The following is a 27088-nucleotide window of genomic DNA, read 5'->3' on the forward strand; positions in this document are numbered from 1 at the left end:
CTTGCCGTGGGCCCACGGGTCATACCCGCGGATAAGTTATTTCCCCGTAGATCCACCACCACCATCAATCAACCAATGCACATGACATGCCTCCTTCACAACTAAGCAAAACTTTTTGGTTACTTATAGAATTTATTATCAGCGACGCATCAGTTTAGACGGGTTATACTTTCGACAACGAAAACTAATTTAAAATAAGTGGGTTATGTAACAAGTTGTAGAAAGGTGGTTTAAAAAATAAACGCATACTAAATATAAACCTAAAAAAACGGGTTAGTAGCATATGGTCAAAAATGCAAATCGTCTATGCGTCAACTCACCTTAAAATCATTTCGGTAAATTTGCATATAGTCGAGAACGTAACCGGTCTATGAAGCAACTCGTCACAAAATCATTTCGTCTGCTGTCGCATTATCAAATCGTCCGACGTGTATGTGGTCTAAATAGCTGGCCGCCGTCAAAGTAATTCGTCTAAAATGTATGTGGTCTAAATATCAGTTCGCCCCTGAAACAACTCGTCTTATAGATCAGTCAATGAATGCTCAAAAGGGGGGTCTAGGTGGAATGGCCGAAAGCAGAAAGTTTCACAACGGGATGTTGTTAGGGGTAGTCAGGAGACATACATACTAAAAGTCCTCGGACTTTGGACGTGAGCTCGAAGAGGGGGGAATGAAAAAAGGCCCCATTTTTTGGTTTTTTGCTCATATTTCAAAAACTATGCGTCATACGAAATTTTGGTTTACCACACCTTGAAAGCTTATAAAATTCTCTATAACTTTGATCTAGAAACTTTTTTCTATTCTCAACCATTATCTAGGTATGAGCACCTAAAAACTGTTAATTTTTTAAAAATCGTTTCCCTCCCACTTTTTGCTTCATACATTGCTCCATATCTTGCAAAATATTTATCTTAGACAAAAGTTTTCTTAAAAAATCTTGTAGATCATTCAAATACCTTTCATAATATGTGTACATATGCTTCTGGGTCATGTACCGTTGAATAATTATACGACTTTAAAACGAAATGAAACAACAAATGTATGTGATAAACGTGTAAAATATGTATTTTATGAACATGATTGTATTACGATGCTGTATAAATGCATTCACACAACAGGTAACAATACAATTAGCTGTACATAAAGGCCTTCTCACACCCACATCTACCACTACTACAATCTGTGGTGCACCGGCAAAATATTGACTTCAGTATTTCTTCCGGAGCAGCTGGTACTTTGGTTTGCACAGGAATCAGTAAGTTGCTTTCGTTCCGTGCCATCCCCATTCATCATCCTCCTTGCGTTATCCCGGCATTTGCCACGGCTCATGGGAGCCTGGGGTCCACTTTGAGAACTAATCCCAAGATTTGGCGTAGGCACTAGTTTTACGAAAGCGACTGCCTTCTTACTTTCCAACCCAAAGGGTAACTAGGACTTATTGGAATTAGTCCGGTTTCCTCACGATGTTTTCCTTCACCGAAAAGCGACTGGCAAATATCAAATGACATTTCGCACATAAGTTCAGAAAAAAGTTATTAGTATATTAGCGAGGGAGGTAAAAAAAGTGTGGAATACTAATACAACTAACTAACTTAGTTTCAGAGGTAAAAACTGCAAATAACAGCTTAAGTTACAATTATGTCCTAGCTCTTAAAAGTTCTACTACTATTCTACTTTAAATCAAATTTTAATGTGAAAAAAAGGTTTTTACTTGACGAATACTGGACCAAGTGCGCTAATATACTCGTACTCTTAGATCTAGAAATCAAGTACTCTTAGATCATAAACTGTTATAAATTTGAAATTCTCATGAATGCAGAAATAATCTCATTGATTTCGTTAAAACAAATCCGAATTTTTATATTATTATTTACGTGAACAAATATGTTAGTTATGTTACTTTGTACCTTTGAACGGCTCTCCTCTGTAAAATCATGAGTTTACACTTGCTTCAGTATCCTTAGGAGGTATGGATATAACTTACACGTGTTTTAATTTACTCGCTGCCTCTTTGGGCGGGATGATACTAATCGGTCTTCTTTGTTTGTTTGAAATGCTGTCGGTCTCACACCTTACTACTGTCAACACTGCAATTCTCTATTGTGTGTTACTGTGTTTGTTGTCCCAAATAAATCAAACAAATTAAAAATGTTTCTTCCATGTCATCTGGATCAGATGTGACAACTGTATCTTATACAATATCCTCCCCGCCGTTATCATCAGTGTCTTCCTCTATCCTGGGGGTGTCGTTGACTTTCGATCCGGAGGTTGCGGGTTCGAACCCGGCTCGTACCAATGACTTTTTTTTGAACTTATGTGCGAAATGTCATTTGATATTTGCCAGTCGCTTTTCGGTGAAGGAAAACATCGTGAGGAAACCGGACTAATTCCAATGAGTTCTAGTTACCCTTCGGGTTGGAAAGTCTGATGGCAGTCGCTTTCGTAAAACTAGTGCCTACGCCAAATCTTGGGATTAGTTGTCAAAGTGAACCCCAGGCTCCCATGAGCTGTGGCAAATGCCGGGATAACGCAAGGAGGATGATGAATGGGGATGGGCACGGAATGAAAGCAACTTACTGATTCCTGTGCAAACCAAAGTACCAGCTGCTCCGGAAGAAATACTGAAGTTAATATTTTGCCGGTGCACTACAGATTGTAGTAGTGGTAGATGTGGGTTTGAGAAGGCCTTTATGTACAGCTAATGTATTGTTACCTGTTGTGTGAATGCATTTATACAGCATCGTAATACAATCATGTTCATGAAATACATATTTTACACGTTTATCACATACATTTGTTGTTTTATTAACCGACTTCAAAAAAGGAGGAGGTTCTCAATTCGACTGAATGTTTTTTTTTTTTTTTTTTTTTTTTTCGTTTTAAAGTCGTATAATTATTCAACGGTACATGACCCAGAAGCATATGTACACATATTATGAAAGGTATTTGAATGATCTACAAGATTTTTCGAGAAAACTTTTGTCTAAGATAAATATTTTTCAAGATATGGAGCAATGTATGAAGCAAAAAGTAGGGGGAAAACGATTTTTAAAAAATTAATACCTAGATAATAGTTGAGAATAGAAAAAAAGTTTCTAGATCAAAGTTATAGAGAATTTTATAAGCTTTCAAAGTGTAGTAAACCAAAATTTCGTATGACGCAAAGTTTTTGAAATATGAGCAAAAAACCAAAAAATGGGGCCTTTTTTCATCCCCCCCTCTTCGAGCTCACGTCCAAAGTTCGAGGACTTTTAGTATGTATGTCTCCTTACTACCCCTAACAACATCCCATAGTGAAACTTTCTGCTTTCGGCCATTCCATCTAGGATCGTTCGTTGACCAAGCTATTAAATTAAACGAGACGTTTTATCGACTATTAAAAACTATCGATTGAGCTAGGACCTAGGAGCTCATTAATAAGGCCTAGTGTGACATCAAATAAATAAAAAGTATGTTAAGGTGACAATTATTTGCACGTCATTATTGTTTTCATTTTACGTGTCATCCGCTCATGAAATTGTTGTTGTAGTTAGATCTATTATAAATTTCAATAAAATGAGTGGCTATTTCGCTGGATCTCTTCGGCGTGCTATTGTTGACCCGAATAGATGCGTCTTCAATGATTGCATGAACCGCAATCTGTCGGATATACTGGATATGACCAAAGCAAAAATTTTAGTAGAGCACAATTTCTATTTACCGCCGACAAGCCGAATGTGCCTTCAGCACCTCGAAGAGGAAAACTGGGAGGATTTAACCAGCTCGCTGAATAATACCATTAGCGACTTTACTTTAGAGTATGTAAACGATATTGTCCGATTATTTAGACTACTAATACATTCAATTAACGTAAATGTTCAATCACTGGTTCAACAAATTCAACATTTGTATAATTAAAAAGAATAAAACATTAAAAGAAAGAAATAAGTGTTATTTATTTATTACTAAGTATAATTCATAGGATTATAACTTTTTGTCAAGCAGAAACGTCTGCAATCCATACCACTAGGCTTAGAATAAATATAAAAGTGTAAAATTTTGCCTCTGGATCGATTATTCCAGCGCTAATTGACCGCTTATTGATACTCCAAGATTGACCGCTCCTGTTATCCTATAACGGGAACTTTCCTAACAAAATAGTTTGCTCAGATTTGATGGGGACGAGGTAGCACATATATATGATCTCAAAAAGAAGGTAAAGAAAAACTAGACATTTATATCAACAGTTTATTTTAACAACTTAAGAACATAAACAACTTCCTTAAACAACTAAAATTGGACAAACCACTTATTTGTCGAGTTGATTTTAGACGAGTTGCTTCTTAGACCAGTTACGTTCTCGACTATCTGCAAATTTACCGAAATGATTTTAAGGTGAGTTGACGCATAGACGATTTGCATTTTTAACCATATGATACTAACCCAAAAAAACTTTATTAAACAAAATATTGCTTCTAGTTAGGTACCCCAACAAAAAAAATCTAATACTTATTGAAAATGAAAATGAAAAAATGTTTATTGTATTGGGTTGGTAAGAAAGTAATGAGCGAATCATAACCAATATTGTAATTTCAATTTAATTTATTATTTTAATCATTTATCAAAAATATAACGGCCTTCGTTATCTACTACTTGTCTCCATCGTTCTGGTAAAGAATGAATAGCATCGGCGAAGAAGTTCTTAGGTTTAGATTCAAAAAACTCAGCTATGTACTGTCGTAGATGGGCTTGATCATCGAACTTTTTTTCATTCAAGGCATTGCTTAGCGATCTGAACAATGCGTAATCCGTAGGTGCCAAGTCTGGAGAGTACGGTGGATGAGGTATCACTTTCCAACCTAGCTCCAATAGCTTTAGCCGAGTCACTTTTGCAATGTGTGGGCGAGCATTGTCGTGTAAGAAAAAAACTTTAGCATGCTGTGGACGATTCTGACAGATTTTTTGGTTTAAATTTTCAAGCTGATTACAGTATACTGATGCGGTAACAGTCATTCCACTTGGTGGGAGTTCCCAGTGAATAATACCATGAATATCCCACCAAACGGACAGCATAACTTTTTTAGGGTGAGGCTCTGTTTTTGGTGCCTCTATTCCTTTTTCGTTTGGAGCTAGCCACTGACGTTTGCGTGTGTGATTTATATATAAGACCCATTTTTCATCTCCAGTGATAAGATGGTCCAACCAGTTGAATGTGCGGCGAAAAGACAGAAGTTGTATGCAGATATCGGCACGACGGTTTAGTTGATGTCTATCAAGTTCGTGCGGTATCCAAACACTGTATTTGTAGTTTTTTACCAACTCGTGTAAATGTGTTTCTATGGTGACATGAGAGCAGCCTAACTCGGTAGCAAGAGTACGACTCGTTAGCCTCGGATCTCCTTCAATTAAGATTTTTAATTTGGCTACATCAATATTCACCGGTCGACCAGACTTAGGTTGATCTGATAATGAAAAGTCGCCACTACGAAACCGCTGGAACCATCGTTTCGCCGTGGCCTCAGACACAACTTCAGGAGCAACACGCTGACATATATTACGCACTGCTTCGGCGGCTGAATGGCCAGACTGAAATTCATATAGTAAGCAATGCCTTACATGCACTTTTAATTCGTCCATTTTCTTCCTTATATTAGCTCGGCGACAGCTAGTGAATGACTGACGAGAAACTGTGCGACTCGCCCTTTATATACTTTCGACCATAGAAGATTCTAGAACTCTCTCAAAAATTTTATGTGGAATTCAATCGATCGCTCATTACTTTCTTACCAACCCAATAGTAACACAAAAGTCACGATTTTTACACATATTTAAAATTTAATCGCGTATTTACTATGTTTTAAACACTAACCTCCGACGTTTCAAGGACGGCATTGTCCCCGTGGTCTCGGAGCAGACTGGCTGAAGTTGACATCAACATCTTCTAGCTGTACGAGTTTTTCGAACTACCCGCACTTGGTCCTGACTACCCACTTGAACAGTTTGTGCACTAGGGATGTCACCTTGTCGACACACAACACTCACGATATTCGGTTTTTCAACCTGCGATATTTGTTTCTTCTTGCATTTACTAATGACCGGGTTCCATGTGGATGAGATATTAAAACCTTCGTCTCGATTGAAATTTTTATACTTCTTAATTTCAATGGCTTCACGTATTTTTCTACTATAATACCCACGATCTGTAGAGAGAATTTTAGGGTTGTGAAGCTCAATCCAATGGTTAGGCCCTGACTGTAGCAAGTGCTCAGCAACGGCAGACTTGTTCACCTGGCGATTTTTGACAGCTGCGATATGTTCCTTGACCCTTTCCGCTATGGTACGTTTCGTGTGGTAGTTCCTACATTGGTGAGAGGTTCAGTAAACTGGTGATTTTTATCTTGCCCCCAAATCCTTTAAAAAGAACCGAATTATTTGAAACTTCAAAATTAAACAGCTCTACAACTCTAGTTTATGGTACATTGCCGTCAGTTTTTAGAAACAAATTTTAGATACTTCTTTTTAAGGATTTGTGTTTTTTGTCCATAATGGCATCACCGTTCATTATAGGGTATTTTACGTTAGGTCATTACAGGTGTGTATTTTTAAAGTGAAGGTTGAGGTAGGCTGAGTGCTATTGTATTTAGTAAAGCAAATGAAATTAGTTTTTGCAATATTTAGTGTTAAAAGGTTATTTTGAAGCCACTGGAAAATTTTAGCTAGTCCAGACTCAGCGGATCTCTTGACATCATTCCAACTGTCTCCCCAGAACACAATCGCTGTGTCATCGGCGTAAACAAAAATGGAACCGTTATCGATGCTAAGTTGGCAAAGTTGATTGACATATATTAAGAATAGAGTTGGGCCGAGAACACTTCCTTGGGGAAGTCCATAACTTATATCACAATCATCACTAACATATTTACCAATCTTAACTCTCTGCTTGCGGTTATGAAGATAGCTGGAAAGTAGCGCCAATGGTAATCCTCTGATTCCAGTGGCTTCTAAGGTTTTAATTAGAATGGGAACAGAAACAGTATCAAATGCTTTCTTTAGGTCCAAGAAAACGGTTAGTGACTTTTTATTTTTGTCTATTTTATCAGTTATTAGAGAAGATAAAGCTAATACTGCGTCTTCTGTGGAGAAGTTTCGTCTGAATCCAAATTGAACGTTTGACAAGATGTTAAATTTATTTAGATAGTTCATTATTCTGGTATTTATGATTTTTTCTATAATTTTTGATATCGCCGGCAGGACCGATATGGGTCTGTAATCGGATACACAATGTCTATTCCCGCCTTTATAAATCGGTGTGATGACAACTTGTTTTAAAGAGTCAGGGAAGACACCATGCCTGAAACATAGATTCACCAAAGGCGTCAAGATTGGAACAATAATACCACTTGCCAGTTTCAGGAACTGTGTAGAGATAATATTGTCCCATCCAGGAGCACTAGTTGACTTTAAGCTTGAAAGGGTAATAAATATTTCATTAGGGTCAGTATCATATAGTACAAATGAAGTCATACTAGTTTGAATGTGACTATTTTGGCATGTAACACTATTAAAAGATAATATGCTACTTATTATTATTGTAAAGTTGTTACCTAATTTAATTAACTGTTTCAAGTTATAATTAGTTATTATCGTATTTTTTCTAACGCATAACCAACTGTTATATCTCCCGCAATGAGCTCCATCTGTACTTCTCTTATAAAATCGTCATTAACAATTTTGTGGTTTGCTCTCGACTTGACTGGTGAATTATTTTTAAAAATAGTCAATTTCTCCAAATGATTTAACAGCCTCAGTATATTCGTAATTTTTTTGTTAATTTTGCTGTTCCATGATTCACACACATTGTTTTTACGGTGTCTGTTTGCAAAAACACTAATCGCATTTTGGATATCAGTAGTCAGCCATTGGGAGTCCACATAGAGCAAAAATGATTTGATTTTATTTTTTGCTGTGCTATTAATATATGTAATGTATTCTAACTAGGGTATGCAAACCGGTTAACCGGTTAACCGAAAAACCGGTTAACCGAGACTTTTTGGCTTTTATTTAGATAAAAACCGGTTTTTATAGTCTGTAACCAGTTAATAACCGAAATCATATTTATTTCCCAAAATGACCAAATTAGGTATAAAAGAGGGTCAAAAGCACGTAATTCTTTTATGTTTTGTAATAATAAAGATTTATTTATTACTTTTCATTGACAACATTAAGCACCTGCACTGAATTTTTTAAAGAAGTCATAGTATAATAATGATTTTATAATCTAACTAAACGTGAAGATTAAAAATTAGTCCCGAGTCCACTTAAATATACATTTGTTTCAATAATTTTAACAATTTCGTCGCCTCGGGTCTAATCGTATAAGTAAGCTAAATAGAACCCGTTTTTTTCGATTGGGTATAAACTAGTTTTACTTACATACATATTTTTTATTTATTTTTTAGTATAGAAATTCAATTGTCATATTAATCGAGATTTGAGGAATGCGACTATTTAATTATTACGAATTCGAAATGGGCCGAATATTCGGTAAATATTCGTAATTCGGTATATTCGGCAAGTTTTTCAATGTTCGTAATTGGCCGAATAATTCAGTTGCATTGCCGAATATTTACCGAATAAACAAAGTAAATTGGATAATAAGCTTCTTTTTATTATCTTTCTAAGGAACTATTAAAAAGAGATAATTAATTACCTGTGCGTCAAAATGTAAATAAATTGTTTTGTAAAAAAGTTAAAGTTGAGAAGAGTTCAGCGTTGTTTCAACTAACTTTTAGTTACTTATCCACTAAATCATAATTCATAAGAACATAATAGTTGTAATAACATACGTAACCATTATGTCAGTCATTTAATAGTTTTAACTTAACATTCGCTTTAAAAATATGGCTTAACCGAATATTCGGTCGAATGTTCGGTTCGGTAAGAGCTGAACCGAATGTTCGGCCGAATATTCGTATTCGGCAAAGTCCATATTCGGCCCATCTCTATTACGAATTACGATAGTAATCTGCGGGTGATGAGCATATGAAAATGACTTTTTCTAACCAAACAAGTCACAATAAAATAAAGTATTATAATACCATGTAAATAAACCTATTCATTGAAATATTTTAGTAATAGTGATGTACTTAGGTATTCATTGTAATTTCAAAAATGAAATTCGTTTTGTACGACGTCCGATTAGTACGACATAATATCAGCGGTCCCTTGAGCGTCGTTATGACCGGAGTCTACGTATATTTAAAATAATATTTTTTAAATATAGGGAAAATGGAGATCTTGGTTTTCTTACGTCAATTGCTTGTATTACTAGTGGCTCTGAGAGCTCTAGACCTTCACGACATGCAAAACTGACAAATAGTTAGTTTTTAAATTGAATATCACAGTCAAGACACAACAGTTTTAAGCGCCATATATGCTATGGACACTCAAACTCAAGCCCTGTAACTGGAAACTGGATAAAAAATCGATAAAAATGATCTTTATCGTGCAAGTAATACCTGCTACGATATCACCAACATCAGAATTCTTGAAGGTTATGGTAAAATTATTGCGTAGTACGGTCATTTACTAAAAATCCGCAAAACCGGTTAATAACCGGTTAACCGGTTTTGAAGGAAAAGGTTCGGTTATTAACCGGTTTTTAAAGTTAACCGGTTTTTGCATACCCTAATTCTAACTGTATGTAATCCCAGCCACCTCGAAAGTTTTCTTTGGGTAGCAGAGGCAACGCCGAGCACAAACTAACCAACCTCTTTGGACCAGTGATAATAACAACCAACAACGGTAATTGCAGGAAATATATCCTGAATGGCGCTTAACGCAGCAAGCTCGAAATCGCCGTGGTATTTTAACGGATTCCAATTTGGAAATTGTGACTTGATTAAATGAAACATCTTCACATAATATGTGAAGATGTTTCATTTAACATATTATGTTTTCCTGGTTTTGTCGCTAAGCAAAGCATACAGTAACGGCTTAACACTGGTTGTAGTATTCGTACTTCCAAAGTCACCGTGAATTACAAACAATTGAGCGAAGGGAGACGGTACGGACTTGAAAGTTCCGTCACCAAATATTTCTGTAAAATTATTAATATCATCTCTATCTTGTTCCATACAAAAGACAACAATCTTAGTGTCACCGTCATAATAATCTGCCACTAAATATTGCCAGTGCTGCACAGGTATTTGCACTTCTTCAAAATGTTTGAAATGTAATTTTTTTACGCCTGCCGAATTATTGCGTGAATCATATAATGTATGCTTTGCATTTTCGAATGCAGGTAAGGGCGTAACTAGGTCATAACCTTTCTGTTGCCACGTATTTAAGGCCTCATCATATAATTCAGGTATGGGTCTATCTGTGCTTTGTGCAGCTTCTCGTATGTCATTCATAGCAATGGCCTTTTCATTTTGCAACAACTTCTGAACGCAAGAGTGCCGACTTTGTCTGATGGCATCCAATTTCTGTAACATTGTTAATACTTAGATCTAGTAACTCAAATGTCTACCACCATAAACTACTGGTTCATTTTATTAGTATACATGAAACTGAAAACTTTATTTTTACATGCTATTTTTTACGCCAATCGATTCCATTCCTATCCAGTAATAATACTTTCCTAAAGTTCAACTTACGGTAATGCACAAAAAAAAAACACATATATAAGAAATTTTTTCCATACATTTTACTATGTCTGTAAACGCCTATCTTGATTTATTTAAAATCGAGGGAAGGTCATTTTAGACCATTTTCGCGTAACAACACGGGATCTGGTACCTTCCCTTAATGACCCAAAAAGGATTTCCACCCTGTATAGAAATACTCTGCGTGGTATGCATATATTATCAAATTAACTTACATCATTATTTATAGTTACAGAACCACTGCATTTGTTCTTTCGCTTTTGGCTGCAAACCCATATAGATGTTGGAGTAGTTTTGAGATCTTTATGTTTACCGCGTGGAATCGGACGACGATCCTTTCGGGAAATGGGAGATAGTGTAGCATTAGGACAACATTTTTCCCCTAGAAACTATACAATTTACTTTAACTATTTTCAAGTTATAGCCTTTCAAACATTTTTGTAAAAATGTACTAGGTGCAAACCCTAAACAGGTGACAGGGTCAATGACCTTACTTGTAAACAATCGTTAGATGACAGAACATTTACTGGTGTTAATTTGATGCCGTACCATTTTGGATCTGTTTCCGACACCGATAACAAATGTCGCAGGATTTTCAGGGACCGTTCTCTTTGTGGATTTATCAGATGAAAGCTTAGGTTACATACATATTTTTAATAATATCAACACAAAAATTGTTCAAGTGACATTAGATATGACAACCACTGACTACTAATCATAAACATGAAGGCATAAACAATTAAGGAAGATATCGCGACCTCTTTTATCATAAAAAAAGTTATGTTTATCTTACTTAGACTGATATAATGTAATAATTGGTATAACCGCTTTTCACATCACTGTTTTTAAAGCCGGGCGTACATTTTTTCATGCATGAAAAAATGTACGCCCACATTTTTTCATGCATGACCTAGTTCTTAACTATTATTTGGTTCGCAAAATTAATAGGTTACATTTTCAACGACCAGCAAAACTCTTTACGTGGTCGAAAATTGATAAGATGTTTGACGCTTGAAATGATAGGTATTGTCATTTCATCTAATGTCATAATTATTCAACTAAAATTGCCTATGTTAAAACATCGTGATTATTGAAATTTGCTCTACGTAAAACTGCAATGGAACTGTAATGTGACTGATTATTAACAAAAGTAACAAACCAAATCCACTCTCGCATCAGGTGGGGCATAGAAAAAATTTTAGGTGCTTCTGATATAGTCACTTAGATTACAAACTTATCCCAATGTGGCTATCACGAAAAAGCACAAAATGACCAACGAATCAACCCGCGGGCCCTGCAGCTAGACTTGATGAAAAAATACTGCGGTATTATCGCCGGAGTCCAGGGAAACATTAATTACATACAATATTAAATATCATGTGCTACAACGTCACGAAACATCATGCATTTACCTACGAAGATGGAAGAACATTTGAACACCGTAGGATGTTAACGTGAAAATAGTGTTAAAAATGGTTAAAAGTATGTAATAAAGATTGATAATCATATTTTTGCCATTATTTCATTTAAGTATTTGACATGTGTCATTCATACATCAGTGTATTAATGTCAACGCTCGGAAAGAATGCAATGTCCGAGATTTCCCAATTGCGATCCCTTAATCTAACAATATGGTATGTGCATGTAGGGTTATCACCAGGGCCAAAAGTTGGCAAATTTGTTAATTTTATTTTTTGTTTAATTTATCATTCCAACCTTCACTAATCTACTCTGCTGCACTTATATAACGCTATATTCCCGAGAAGGAATGGTATCCATTGAATAACAAGACATTTCCTCCTTTCCTTCGTATTATTTTTACGGGTTCCTCGTTCATTTTGCAATACTAAACGTAAGGTGGATGTACTAGTGCTCGACGCGGTACTAGTACTCGTCACCCATGGTTTAAATAGCGATTAATAAGATAAGATTACCGTTACATTCATCGCAATTAGATTTATTAGATGAGAAATGTTTGTAGCCTTCACATTTCATACGCCATATTATAAAATATGGAAACTTTTTTCAATTAATGAATAATACAGTGAGTAAACGTAATAAGGGCGATAAATGAAACCAGGCATATAATTCAATATAGTTATCATTAATTACAAGGTGTTTTTGAGTTACTCTTAATTTTCAGCCCATACCCATGCCCAGCCCAGCCCATTTTTGAAAAATTTCCCAGCAGCAATGTACTGTAAACGTGGTTGCGATGACAATCAATGACAACTGTCAACGAGCGGTTAACGCGGGTGTGTTTGCATTACGTTGCGGGCCAAATTAATTTGTATGGATAAAACAAATATTTCAATTTTAAGTAAAAGTTATCTAATTCCATTTTTTATGTCCTATACTCACCACCGTTAAGAGGTTCGCCCGTATTAGGTTTACACCCTGTATATGTGATGACATTGTCATGAGCAATCAATCTCTCAATTTTGTTAGCGATTTGGTTAACACTTTCGAAACCGGGCTCTACGCGGCGCTACGACATTTTCGCTACATACGGGGAAACCCATGTAATCGGCTACGCTTCTACGAGCGGTGTGCCCGACAGTCGGGTTCTTGGTAGCGAAAGTGTTGCTTTGCTCGTATTTGCTGACTTATTTAAAATACTTTCACGGTAAGTTGTGAACATATTCTATAATTGTGTTGGTGCTAGAATGTGCGGGAAGATATTTAAGTAATTAAATGTCGATTTCGTTCATTGTTACTGTGATAAACAAGCGTGTCATTTATTAGGACTGAAAACCGTCGCAAGTCTAAAACTCGACACGGCTGGCATTTATTGGGACTGTTACGTTATTTTCCAAGTCCCAATGTTTGTCGAGCCGTTTTTTCAGGATATCACGATTAAAGTAGCCAAAACGAATCGTTTACAGTTTCATATTATCAGCATATTTTTCTGTAAGTCACATTAACTTTACTGAAAAAAACAATTTACATGCACATAGACAGTTTTTTGTATATCTTTTACGGTTTTATTGATATGTTTTCTCGTTAATTGTAGTGAAATCTGTATAATTTCTTTGGGTAGTGCTTGACATGTCATTTTTCACAAAACTTTGGGTATATTTTCAGAAATGCCGCCTGATAAAGGTCAGTGGAAGAGATATTCTCAAGAAGACTTAGCCATAGAAGATGTGTTAAGGGGTTCGTCCATCGCCTCGGCAGCAAAGAAATTTGGTATCCCTCGAGCAACCTTGTCCAATAAAGTTAACGGGAAAACGGCACGTAATTGCCGCATGAGCCCAAAAACTTTCTTACCCGAAGACATCGAGAAAGTTTTAACTCAGTGGATTCAAGATGTGCAAAAAGCTGGCTTTCCTGTCACCAAGGAGCCGACTTATTCTATTTTATTACATAAATGTAACACGTAAAAAGTAAATGTTATCAACAGAATACGTTTTTTTTTTATTAAATTATTTAATTTTGTAGTAAATTTTAACCCAAAACACTTGTTTTTTACTGTTTTTCCTGAATCATACTTAGATGTCATCTATTAGGACTGCCAGCAAAAGCACCTGTCAGTTATTCGGACAAGCGTATTGACTTACGTTTTATTTAATTTTGAGATTTTTTTATATTATCACTGTATGAAACTAATTGCATTTAACAAAGTTAAAGGTCACATCTCCCAAAAAAGATGGATATGTTTTGTATAGATGGGTAAATTATCGTAATATCACGAAACACATAAATATTATCATAAAATCTCGACTTAGACTTTGGCATGAAATAGGGCATAAATCATAAACTGCAAAGAGATTATAATATGTATGCATTATCTTCTTCTTCTAATCTGCTAAATATGACAGCGGTGGTCTACGGGTAAAAGGCAGTTCTTTTCAATTAAATTACCCGTAGTCCCATTTTGGTACAGTGGGTCTACGGGGAAAAAAATTACCTGTAGTCCCCCTGTGGTACAAAAGCCGTGGTACCATGGGTAAAAGGTGAGAAAAATACTATAAAGCGACAAGAATTTATTGAGAAAACGTTTGTTATGCTAGAAATTACCGGTATGAATGAACGTTGGATTTTTCTTGGAGCGACTGGCCTGGAAAGGTTTATTTCTACATTAATTAGGAAGAATGGTCATTTCTAATATATAAGTCGGAGATGCTAAAATAAGTTTGTTATATAATGAAGTGTTAAAAATAATATGTTATATTTTTTGAACAACTCTAGTTGTCTTTGTTGTTAATGCCGTAGTAATTCATGAAATTCATTAAATATGTGTCATACATAAACATTTTTGTTAATCGCATTTGGCCATGGTTTCTATAGCAATTAACCTGTCACTAAATGTTATTATAAGATCTCTTCATTAAGCCAAAGTATAATATTTTGCGATTTGAATACACAGTATATGTGCCATTTAACTAACATGAGTTATTTTGAATTTAACGGTAGTAATACTTCCGGGTCGATTTTAAAAAGGGCGATTGTCAATGCCAATAAATAAATGTGTTTTCGACCATTGCTTCGCAGTTGAAGTACTCCAGATACCATATTTGCAAAAAGCCATGATGTTATCAAAATACAACTTTTACCTGCCGCCACATTCACGAGTGTGCCGCCAACATATCGATGCTGAAAACTGGGACTGCGTCATTAACGCTAGTACTGCTGTCACAAGTTTCGACGAAACTCACGCAGCAGACATAGTACAAATATATAAAAGTGCTCTGCAGTTAGTACAAATAACTGTAGCGTCTGCCTTAGAATAAAAATAAACTATTATTTAAGAATATGCCTATTATTTCAATACCTATATAAAATTTACTAATTCTAATTCACATCGAAATAGGCTAAATCCTTGAGCGGTTTTTAGAGAATAAGGGCTCTTAAGATTATTTGTTAGATCTTTCCCTCAAAATCACTAGTGCGTGGTAGTAAAAGTCCGCGTCAAAAGGGAGAAAACATTTTTGAGATGTTGGTAGATTACAAAATTAAACATAAAACTACCGGTCAGACAAACAGGAAAAATAAAAAGAGCGTAGCCGTGTTTGCATAGAAAATCGGCCCTTTCGCCAAATGTTCACTGTAATTTTTTTTTAAAGAGCTCTCGTGACAAATATTATTTACTGTAAGTTTGAGGTTTCTATCTTTTTTATTTTCTGAGATATGATTTTTTTATTAATTTACATAATATCCATTTTTTCATGTTCTAGCAATAATATTTAATAGTGCCGAAAAAAATCTTGGCTTAAAGTAAGAAACAAATCTTCAGTATTTTTTCTCGCTTTTTAGAAAAGCGACACCTATAGTTCTTTGTCAAGTAATTGCTTATATAAAGGCCCGCAATATATATTTTTTTCAAAATAATCCAGGAGGTACTTCATACTAGAAAATGGAATAATAAAGGATACTACCCATACCGCAAACGAGCTACACAGTAAATAGGTGAATTTTAGTCGCAAACCTCTTTATTATTAACAATATTGGTACTGGAAGATTGCATTCATAAAGGTATTACGACTAAAATTCACCTATTTACTGTGTAGCTCGTTTGCGGTATGGGTAGTATCCTTTATTATTCCATTTTTTAGTATGAAGTACCTACTGGATTATTTTGAAAAAAAAATATATGTTGCAGGCCTTTATATAAGCAATTACTTGACAAAGAACTGTAGGTGTCGCTTTTCTAAAAAGCGAGAAAAAAAAAACTGAAGTTTTGTTTCCTACTTTAAGCCAAGATTTTTTTCGGCACTATTAAATATTATTGCTAGAACATGTGAGTCATTACATGTATATTATTGTCCCAAAAGTTCAAGTGAATCGCATTACCCAATGTTGAAAAAAATGGATATTATGTAAATTAATAAAAAAATCATATCTCAGAAAATAAAAAAGATAGAAACCTCAAACTTACAGTAAATAACATTTGTCACGAGAGCTCTTTAAAAAAAAATTACAGTTTTGTGATCGGGATTAAGAGGATTTTTCAAGGTCTCGTGGTTCGATCGATCGAACTAGACGAACTTTTAAAATCCCATTATTCCGGACTGACAGGATTTTAGAATTCCTTATAGTCCGATCAATCGAGCCAACGGAAAAAAAAACCTTCGTATTCCGATTGATCGGACTAGTCGATCGGACCATGCGACCTAAGGGAATTTTTATGTGTTTTATATATTTTATATGTAACAAGTCTATATATCTTCTTAGTTCTTTCGTATCAGTTAGCTAAGTAATTTAGCCGATTCTATCTAATCGAGCATTTGCTGAGAATATATTTTTGAAACATAGATATATTTTACAAAGGGGCTCATACTAAAATTATTATTTTTATCAGGGTACACATGTCGTAAAGTCCATAAGTGCAAAGGCGAAGTACAAGAATTGGATTCCCGGTCAATACGAGAAATATATAATACTTGTGTTGATCCATTGAGAAATAGAGGTTTAGATTTAGTAGCCAAGGTACCTTCGCTCAAATCGTTAAAAAGTGCTTTATACAACATAAAAAACAAGTCCGCAGATGTGGCAAAAATTTAGATTTCGTTATGTGTGACTATTTTGATATACATAGTTCGGAATAAACATCTCCCCGTGTCATAATTTTCTGTCTGGATGAAAACAGAACAAAATTATCCACGATACAACATGTATTCTGTGATGGGACTTTTAAAACTTGCGCGCCACCTTTTAAGCAATTATGTTATGCACGGTGATACCGGTAGTTCTCTTACATCAACAAATGTAGTTCCATTACTATATGCTCTGCTGAGTGACAAGACAGCTGAAACATACGATATATTTTTTAAATGATCAAATCTCAGGTATCTGATTTCAACCCCAAGAAATTTAACATTGACATGGAGAAAGCCGTTGTCAAGGCTATCAAGGAATTTTTTTAGAAGAGAAGCATTCGTAAAAAATGAAAACAATTAAAATTGTTAAAAAACAAATACACGAGGAGAGTGCTTGATTTATGTTGTGCAATGGCACTATTGCCTGTTAATTATATGGGTGATGGATGGAATTATATAAACAAATATTGAGCGGCGATTATCCAAAAATGTTAAAATTGAAAAAAAATATGAATTTCTGGCTCAGGAGTGACGATATTAAAAACATGTGGTCTGTGTTCAGTGAAAGACATCGCACGAACAATTGCAGTGAAAGCTGGAATTCAAACTTCTTCAAAATGGTTGGCCGTCAACGCCCTGACATCATTCAAATGTTAAATGCACTGAAAAGAGATGCTGTACAGAAACGACGGCAAAACCGAAAAACACGCAGAACTAATGAAATCGCCAATGATAAATTCATCCAGGAAACACAGCTGGAATTATTAAACAGTGAAATAACTGTTGGACAGTTTTTAGATATAGTTAGGTACCTAAACAAGCAAATTAAATTAATTTCTTAGGATATAATGGGTAAACAAATTTAATTACTACCTAGTTATGTTTAGGGCCAACAATTACCGAAATGGTTTTTGATTTAGCCCACTTTACAAAATGTGGAATATTGTCAATTAAATAATAAACAGTAGGTACTTAATAATAAGAAATATCATGTACCGATACTTTGTGCTTTTTTACTTATACATCGGATAAGTCTCTAAAAAAATGCAATTCAATGTCATATTTGACAGTAAGTAACTACGTTAGTATATACAACGTGTTTCCGGTAACACTCAAAACCTCAGACACCTCAACTGATTTTTATTTTTTTAAACTCATCTAGAGTATTCATCTTTTAATCTGATGGTTACTTTTTTTTAAATTGAATTTTTAATTTTCTGTACACCTCTACTTGACTTTTAGCTCTACACTCAATAAAATAATTGCTAACTTCCACCATAAACCATAAAACTATTTATTTGTGTACGTTACTGCAACGACATAAGGTTTAACGACATACGAATTCAATTTGTTATGACTTATGATAAACATAAGATTAAAGACAAACAACGTCAAACTTAGCGGAAAAAATAATCGTCCAAGTAACCAGCCAGTATTAATACCCCTAAATACTGAAAAAGGTAAACAACCTCAGCAATGTGATATACACAATGTTGTCTTACGAGGATTCTAATGAACTAATTGAGGTTCATAAAAATATTACCCCCTCAAGATATAGCTCAATCGATTCTACTCTCGGATCAGGCTATTCTGGTGGACATACATGAATATTTCCGAGATCTGGTGGACTACATGAATATTTCCGAGATCAGTGGGATCCTAAACGATTTGCTGAACAGTTAAGCTGTTCTTATGCAAAACATTGTACTACCAATCCATTAGAGGGTTGGCATAGACGAATGAACGCCTATATACCCAAAACAAATTTTTATTACTTTTTATACAAACTTATGAAAGAAGCAATACATGTGTCAACAAAAATCAATTATAGCCTATTTCATAAGTTACCTAGTAATAGGCGAAAATGCGATATAGCCTTCGATCGCAAACTATCAAAACAGTTGAAAAAACTTGAAAACAGGCTAACCAACATAAATTTCTTCAAAAAAATGATCTGGGCTAAAATATCTTTGGGCGTTAATTTTAAGTTACGTATTAAGAAAAACAGACGTAGACGTAAAGATAATTAATTACAGTTAACAGAGTAGTTTATCGGAGAACATAATTGTTTAAGTTGGTTTTAGAGAGCCTAATATGTTTTCTTTTTAATTTTATCGATTTTATTAGAAAATCGTATTTGCAACAGTATTTTTCGTTTTCAATTACATAACAGTGAATGGATTGGATTGATACAGACAAGTAATGATGAAGTCTATATAGTCTGTTAAGGGTCTGTTGAACATTAGTTTGCTTAATTAATCATGAAATAAAAGATAAATCCTTTAATTGTTTTTCATTTATAGATAGCCCCATTTATATGGTACTAGTTTCCCGCCTCGGCAATCCGATTATCACGAAAAGCACCAGAAATAAATATAGTATCATGCAAAGAATGTATTTCACCGCTGTTACAGGTGTGACAACAGTTACCGCGCGCTTGCCGTCGGGCGGGCAGTGTGCTTTTTGCAACCAATGTATCATTATTATCATTAATAAACAGATAATTATTGTCGCAGGGTGTAAAGTACATAATTATTTCAGTTGTCAGTATTTCTTTACATGAGTATAGTCCCGTGTAGGAATTTCGTTACAATTTTATTATCGTATTTGTGACAATTTGACAAGTTCTTCGCAAAAGTATTATCTGTTTATTGTTTACGTCTTATTTTTCTTTACTTTTACAACTTTAGTTGCAAACAAGTACACATTCCCCCCGGCGGTAAGTAGTAAATTTAGCCTATGGACGCCTACAACGCCAGTAAATAATACTTGTCACAATTGTTCGCACCTGTCTTCGTGGTGAAATAGGGGCCTGGATCCAGAAAAACGGCAAATGACTTACACGGAAATAGACAAATCGGAAAAGTGAACCATTTGGTCAAGTAGACCAATGGAGAAAGTGCGCTGGACGCATCGATAATTACATATAGGCGGATCGGGAAAGTGGACGGATAGGTAAAAAGACGGATTGAGAAAAAGAATTGCGCAGATCGGGAAAGTGGACCGTTGGTAAAGTAGAGAGATCGGAAAAGTGGACGGATAGGTAAAAAGACGGATTGAGAAAAATAATTACGCAGATCGGGAAAGTGGACCGTTTGGTAAAGTAGAGATCGGGAAAGTGGACCGATGGTACCAGAGGGGTCCCGTAAATGAGGTTGATAACCTTCTTTTTTCAGGTCCAGACAAAAGCAAAGCCGAAACTTATAATTAAAATTAACCTACAACACCCGTTTAAACTCGCCTTATTTCAACTTATTTCTCATAAAGCCTAAAAGGTGCCTTACTCTTATATATTATTTCCGACTATAGGCACAATTTCGAAGTTACATATTTCAGGACATAAAACAATAAATTGAATTCGTTTTAAGAGCATTAATTGTACTAGACAGCAAGAAAAATTATTATTTATTAAACTACTATGTTACATACATAATGCACAAATATTCCAACTGCTTCTATTTTATTTTAATTTTTTGCGTAACCTTGTTGAACTCGATGGTCGAGTTCGAAACACGAATCAAGTTTTTTGTTAACTAGTGTTCCTCCTAAGGATATCTATTGAAGACCAATAGATTAAGGATGAAAATCTGGTATACCTTCGGAGGTGTAAGAAGTGATAGATATATAAATACAAAAGTTATATGCAGTAGACGGTCTTCCCCACACTGACCTTACAGATTTATCTTACACTTCAAATAATGACCCAGTTAACAGATCGTTATCATTGGCATGATGTGAACACAAACGATAATGCGGCAGATTGCCTCAGCAAAGGTCTTTTGCCCCAAGATATTGCAGGCCATGCCTTATCACCATACACCGGTTTCGCGGGGGCAAATCTGTACTGACGTTTAATAGTGCGAGGACACATTAAACTAATTATATTATTTGATATCGATAAAAATGTCGTACAACCGTTGTGTAATTTCAAGAATTTGAATGAAGAAGAAAACTACATACACAAAAATAAACTTTTTGAGGAATTAACTTTCTTTAATATTTAATATAATTTTCATAATATACAATAAAAAAAATTTCCACATTTTCCACATTTTCGTGACATATGAATTTTACATTTCTTGCAAAAGTAAGTCGTACCTTTATCATCTATATCTGAATGGTCAGGTTTCCAGGAAGATTAATGATCTTTTTTCTTGCGTGGCATTTTTAGCCGCCTTAAGAAACAAAAAGGTAGATTTAATTGATCGGAATGCAAAATAATATTGTTGTAGGTACTAGATGAATTATTCAACGATTCAATGGTTGTCAAAAGTGACTCGACACAGTCAATGTCAGATATCGGTTGTTTATAGTTGCGATAAGTATAAATGAAAGAGGTTTGCACATAATTAAACGTATTCAAACTTAGCCATTAGTTTAGTTATGATAATGATGGTTAAAAATTTATTTTTATGGATGTCGATAAACTAAGTCGATATTTAATGAATCACTAGCACTGGTACATTTTTGCCCCCGCGAAACCGGTGTTTGCTTATTACCACAGGCCGTCATTTCTGCATAACACAGATTATATCTTTTCAGAAAATTCACCTATGCCCAGTAGTTGCCCGAATTGAAAGTCGACCATACCAGCCACAGATGTCATATATACCATAGATCAAGCAAACGTATCTACCTACTTAGCGTGTCAAATGAACTCAGTGAAATCCACTGAGTCGTCCGTCTTTAATCGCAGCTTGCAGCTTTCGGGCGTCAATTTTTGTAAGTTAAAGTCAATCAAAACATAAAAAATGCCTCGTTACGTGATATTCAATTGCAACAACACAAAAATTATGAACAATCAAGAGCCTGAGACATATTTAAAATTACAGGCAAGAAACAAAATCAACAGTCAAAATACAGTACAAAATTTGACACGCTCGGCCCCTATACAAATAGATGAACTTGTTTCTTCTATATAAATAAAGTTCTGTGATACCGCAGGGCACAACCCTGATTTTTATGAAATGTTATAAAAGTTCTCTATCACAAAAATGACTCGTGTTCTTGCTTATTTTCTTAGGTTTTGCAATTATGTCACCCCAACTTCTCAGTATATTAAGGGATTGTTAACCGCAGTGGAACTTAACAAGACGCTCATGTTAATAGTCAAACATGAACAGGCTGGATTCTTTTCTGATGACTTAAGGATGCTGCAATCTGATAAGCATAAAAAAGGTAATTTAAAGCCACTAACTCCTTTTCTAGATAGTGAAGGCATTATTCGAGTTGGTGGTCGACTGCACAATGCGTCACTTCCCTATATTGCTCAGCATCTGGTAATATTGCCCAAAAAGTCATCTGTAATGCCTCATTCACATTCTGCCCCTGCTGCTGCCGCTCGCGCTGCCAGAATAATTCCCTAAATACTGCTGCAGCAGGATTAAGAGCAGCGTGTATTTAATTTACATACTGCCCAGCGGCTCCCTTCCAAGTTTCAACAATGGCGGACGTGGACGTAATTACAGCGGCTGCAGCTGCACTGTGTCTATTTGCAATTCGAAATTATATAGTTAAAATTATATCGAGTACAAAAAAAGAAAGTTCTTCGTCGTAGATGTAGATGGTGGATGATAACTATTCATCGCAACAGAACTCTAGCAATAATCCCTTCGATATCTAGCGACTGGTAATAGTTACAGAAGTCTGCACTACTTATTCAAGATTTCAACATCGGCTATTTCATTGACTGTCTCAGAAAGTAAACACGCACTGCCGCTCGCCTGCCGTTCGTGCTGCCGGTCCTTTGACTTCCGCACAAAAAACCGCCATTTAGGGGAGCGCCGGGCAGCGCGAGTGGCAATGGCTGTGGCATGAGAAGTATCGAGTTTACACACTCGTGCTGCCCACTTCCCTGCTCACTTTGGCTGAATGTAAATGCGGTATAAGAGCACAATCAAAAAATGAGCACATCTGCTTGTTACATGCTGGACAAACATTAGTGTTATGTTCCTTAAGGCAACGCTTTCGGATAGTAGATGGTTTACGCGCTGTAAAGCGAATAAGGGTATTACAATATGTTTCAGACTGAAGGCGGCCGAGACAACTCAGCTGATGGGTTCCTTGTCAGCTCCGCGCGTCACTGCTTCGCGCGCGTTCGAGAGAGTAGGCATCGAGTTCGTTGGGTCGGTATCAGCCAAGAACAGCCGAATTGGAAAAGGATACATCGCTGTGTTCATCTGCTTCACTACCAAGGCCATACATCTTGTACTCTGTAGTGATTTAACGACCGAATGCTTTCTCGGCTGCTTCAAACGATTCATAGCGCCTGCCCAAGGTTTATTTTGATAATGCCTCCATATTCAAGGGCGCAAGGAACCAATTAGCCGAGTTGTATCGCCTTTATGTCTCCCAGGCTCATAAACAAGCCGTGACCTCATTTACAGCTAAAAAGGGCATACAATTTCACTTTATTCCCAGCTATAGTCGAGTCTTTGGTGGAATATGGGAGAATGGAGTGAAGTCTTCCAAGCACCACCTGAAACCGTGTTGTAGGTAAAAGTCTGCTCACCGAGATAGAGGGCGTCCTTAACTCACTGCACATTACAGCGGTAAGAAATGATTCAGACTACTTCTCATACCTTTCTTCAGGACATTTTCTCACCGGTGCATTTCGAAATACTTAGGTACCCAGAACGAGATGTAAGCACTAAGCAACAAACCTACTAATGTACTTAGGTTTTGGTCTACTATAACCAGCATGAAACAAACCTTCTGGAAGTATAATATTGAATAATAATATTGAAGTAAGCACTACTTAAATCAGCTGCAAAACCGACCAAAATGGCAATTGGTTTCGCCATGTCTGTCTGTCCGTCCGTCCGTCCGCGGATAATCTCAGTGACTGTTACCACTAGAAAGCTGAAACTTGGTGCCAATATGTATTTGTATATTGTCATTGTCACCAAGTTTCAGCTTTATCACGCCGACAAAGTGCAAAAATAAAAAGTGGAAAAAAATGATGTATTAAGGTAACCTAACCCCCCTAAGGGGCCACCCTCTAACTTTTGAACCATAAGTTTAAAAAATATGAAAAAAAATGATAAAAATTGAACTTTATAAAGACTTTCTAGGAAAATTATTTTGAACTTGATAGGTTGAACAGTTTTTGAAAAAAATACAGGAATCTACGAAACCCTACACTGAGCGTGGCTCGACACGCTCTTGGCCGGTTTTTTATTACTACAGTCCGATAGTCCGCTAATATCACCTACCTACATCATGGTCATGGCCTGCCGGCATTGTCCATGTCCTCGTCAAATATAATATATTGTATTAATTAGTAACATGCCCTACCTACACGTAGTAAATGTTAAATATTACTACGAGGGCGACACTGAAAGTTTTTAGAACTGGGAGCCGATTTTTGAATGTAGACCATTCGTATTCGTGAATTTCGTTCATTAATATTTATCTCCACTACTAACGATTTAAATTCTACTAACAGAATCGAAATGAATGGTCATTAGTAATGACTCATTACCACTAGATTTAAAATTACTATCCGTCGTTTTTCGAAAATATCATTTCGTCGTTTTAAAAAGACTTTCGAATGGCGAATTCGTGCGTTCGAAATTAAAAAATCGGTCCCCTGGTCACTTGTAAACATTATAATTAAAAATTAAGTTTACATTTTCAAAATAGAATTCTTTTCCCATATAAGTAATTGTGTGCATTTCATTCATTTATCATTTGTTTTACAATTTGGCAGCAAAATCAAAATTGTTTGTTTCACTTCAGTAGTACGTATTTATTATTTAACGAGATAAAATTTTCTTACCATAATTTTCTATGACTTTCGATGTCGTTAAAGTCAACAAAAGACTTCGTTTGACCTTTCACAATGAAGCCTCATCTTGTGGCACAGTTTACAACTGGTTTAATAAAATTAAACGTGGTCGCACTAATTTCACCGATGCTCAGCGTGAGGGACGGCCTTTTACGGCGATGACTGAATACTGATAACATCCGTGCTGTGAGGCGTATGATAGACTGACAAAAGAGTGACCTAACAGCATATTCCTACAATCTTAGGCATCGGCATGAGTCAAGTGCACAAAATCCTCCATGGAAATTTAGTAGTCAAGCTTCAGGCTTTGTGCCAGGTTGGATACCTCATAATTTTACAGAGACCCAAAAACTACACCTACTAAATACGAGTGGGCAAAGTGCTTTTCTCAGTGGTTTCATCGGATGCAGCGATGTATTGATGTGAAGGAAGGAACACTACTTATTTATTAAAGGTATGTTAAACTAATAACTTGCTAGTTTGCGTAGTTTTTGATTTTCTAAGAACTTTCAGTTTGGCCCTCGTATATCTTGCAGCTTGAACATTTCATGTCGCTACTATCTCTAATGAATAAATGAAATATTAATTGGGAAGTAGATCCTATACTTTTCCTTCATCGAAACATAAAGTGCTTTTTACTTAATTTTTCCTAAGTGGGAAATCATTATTTACATTTAGAAAACAGAAATTCCTACAAAAATATCATAATTATTGTACCATTTAGTTAATAATACATTATGAAGTTTATATAGTTCAGTGATACACATTGGTGATAAGAGGTGTGTTCGGATTTAATCATTTATTTCTAGGTTCATTATAGTCAGCCTGTGCGTGCGCGACTGTCACTTGTTTCAAATTGTTAAGACCAGATTAGTGTTGCTTAAAAATGAAGAAGGAACAACCACGTTCTACAGATGTAGGTTTCATACGCGTAAAGCGACAAGCAATTTATTTTATATGAGTCAAAACAAGTGTTATTTTCCGCCAGATTTAAGATTCCTGCGGTTAGAGTTATTTTGGGAATTAAGATTTATTTCTGCATACAGTGGGCATAGAATTAATTAGAAAGACAGTTCTTCACTTGTAACGAGAATGTGCAGTACTTCGTTATTTAATCATTCTAGTTGGAACAGTCTATAATTTCTGTCCTTTCAGACCTGCAGTAATATATAAAATAATTGTTCAATATTGCGCCTTCACCACATTTACCCCCTTATTCACAAACGTTCACTAAAGTTATCAAACCGATAAAGTTCGTTTGTCCCTTTCTATCACATCAATACGTCGGAACGTTTATGAATAAGGGGGTTAATATTTATAGATGAAGGTGTCAACAGTAGGTGCTATTTTCTTTCAACCCCTTATTTGCTAAGAGTGGCCCTGAAACTTCGGTTGTTTCATGTACCTACACTGAGAGAAAATACAACCAGTTTTCATGTTCGTTCAACAAGTTTTTTGGTTAAAATAGCGCCTACGTGCTCTTTGGTTCAAACAACAAGCTACTTGTCATTTGAATCGGCAATATATTTGAATCAACAAGTCGATTTTATAAAAACAACCTGACACATATTGTTTTAAACATACGTTTGGCTGATTCAAACGGATAAACCGCAACAAGTCGAACTTGTTAAATTCACAATGCAAATTTCTCTCAGTGTACTCAGGGATTTTGATAGCGGGTCAGTGAGGGCTGCTACCAGATCCCGTGTAGCTACGCGAAAACGGTCTTAGGAGAACTTCCATCTATTTCAAATTGATAAAGATTGACGTTTACAGATTTTGGAAAAAACATACAGGGTGTAAGAAAATAGTTATTTGTTATACAAGGGGGCAAAGTTGTATTTTAACGCCGAGTGTGGAATTGAAAAACGAGCAAGTGAAAGGATTCTATAGTTGAACCACGAGCGAAACGAGAATAGAATCCTGAACTTCGAGTTTTTTAGGAGAACATTTGCACCGAGTCCAAAACTTTCCCCTCACTATAGCGAGGAAACTACAACGCAAAAAAATGCGTTTATCACCGCTTCCAGTAGTTCCACAGGTGGTAAATCATCTTTATTACTAGATTCACCTACTTTTATCAATTTTAAAGCAGTTAATTTGACTTTATTCAAG

General features: G+C 35.6%; 1 protein-coding gene across 1 annotated transcript in view; it reads left to right on the top strand.

Moving 5' to 3' along the window:
• Positions 1–3554: 3554 nt before the first annotated feature.
• LOC125241889 (gustatory receptor for sugar taste 64a-like) overlaps positions 3555–27088 on the top strand; it is a 52934-nt gene continuing 29400 nt past the window's right edge. Inside the window, exons 1-2 of the mRNA XM_048150580.1 lie at positions 3555–3796; positions 23211–23391. Coding sequence (XP_048006537.1) covers positions 3555–3796; positions 23211–23391 — 423 coding nt within the window. The remainder of the gene's footprint in view (positions 3797–23210; positions 23392–27088) is intronic.

Source organism: Leguminivora glycinivorella, chromosome Z (genome assembly GCF_023078275.1).
Source record: "Leguminivora glycinivorella isolate SPB_JAAS2020 chromosome Z, LegGlyc_1.1, whole genome shotgun sequence".
Taxonomy (NCBI): Eukaryota; Metazoa; Arthropoda; class Insecta; order Lepidoptera; family Tortricidae; genus Leguminivora; species Leguminivora glycinivorella.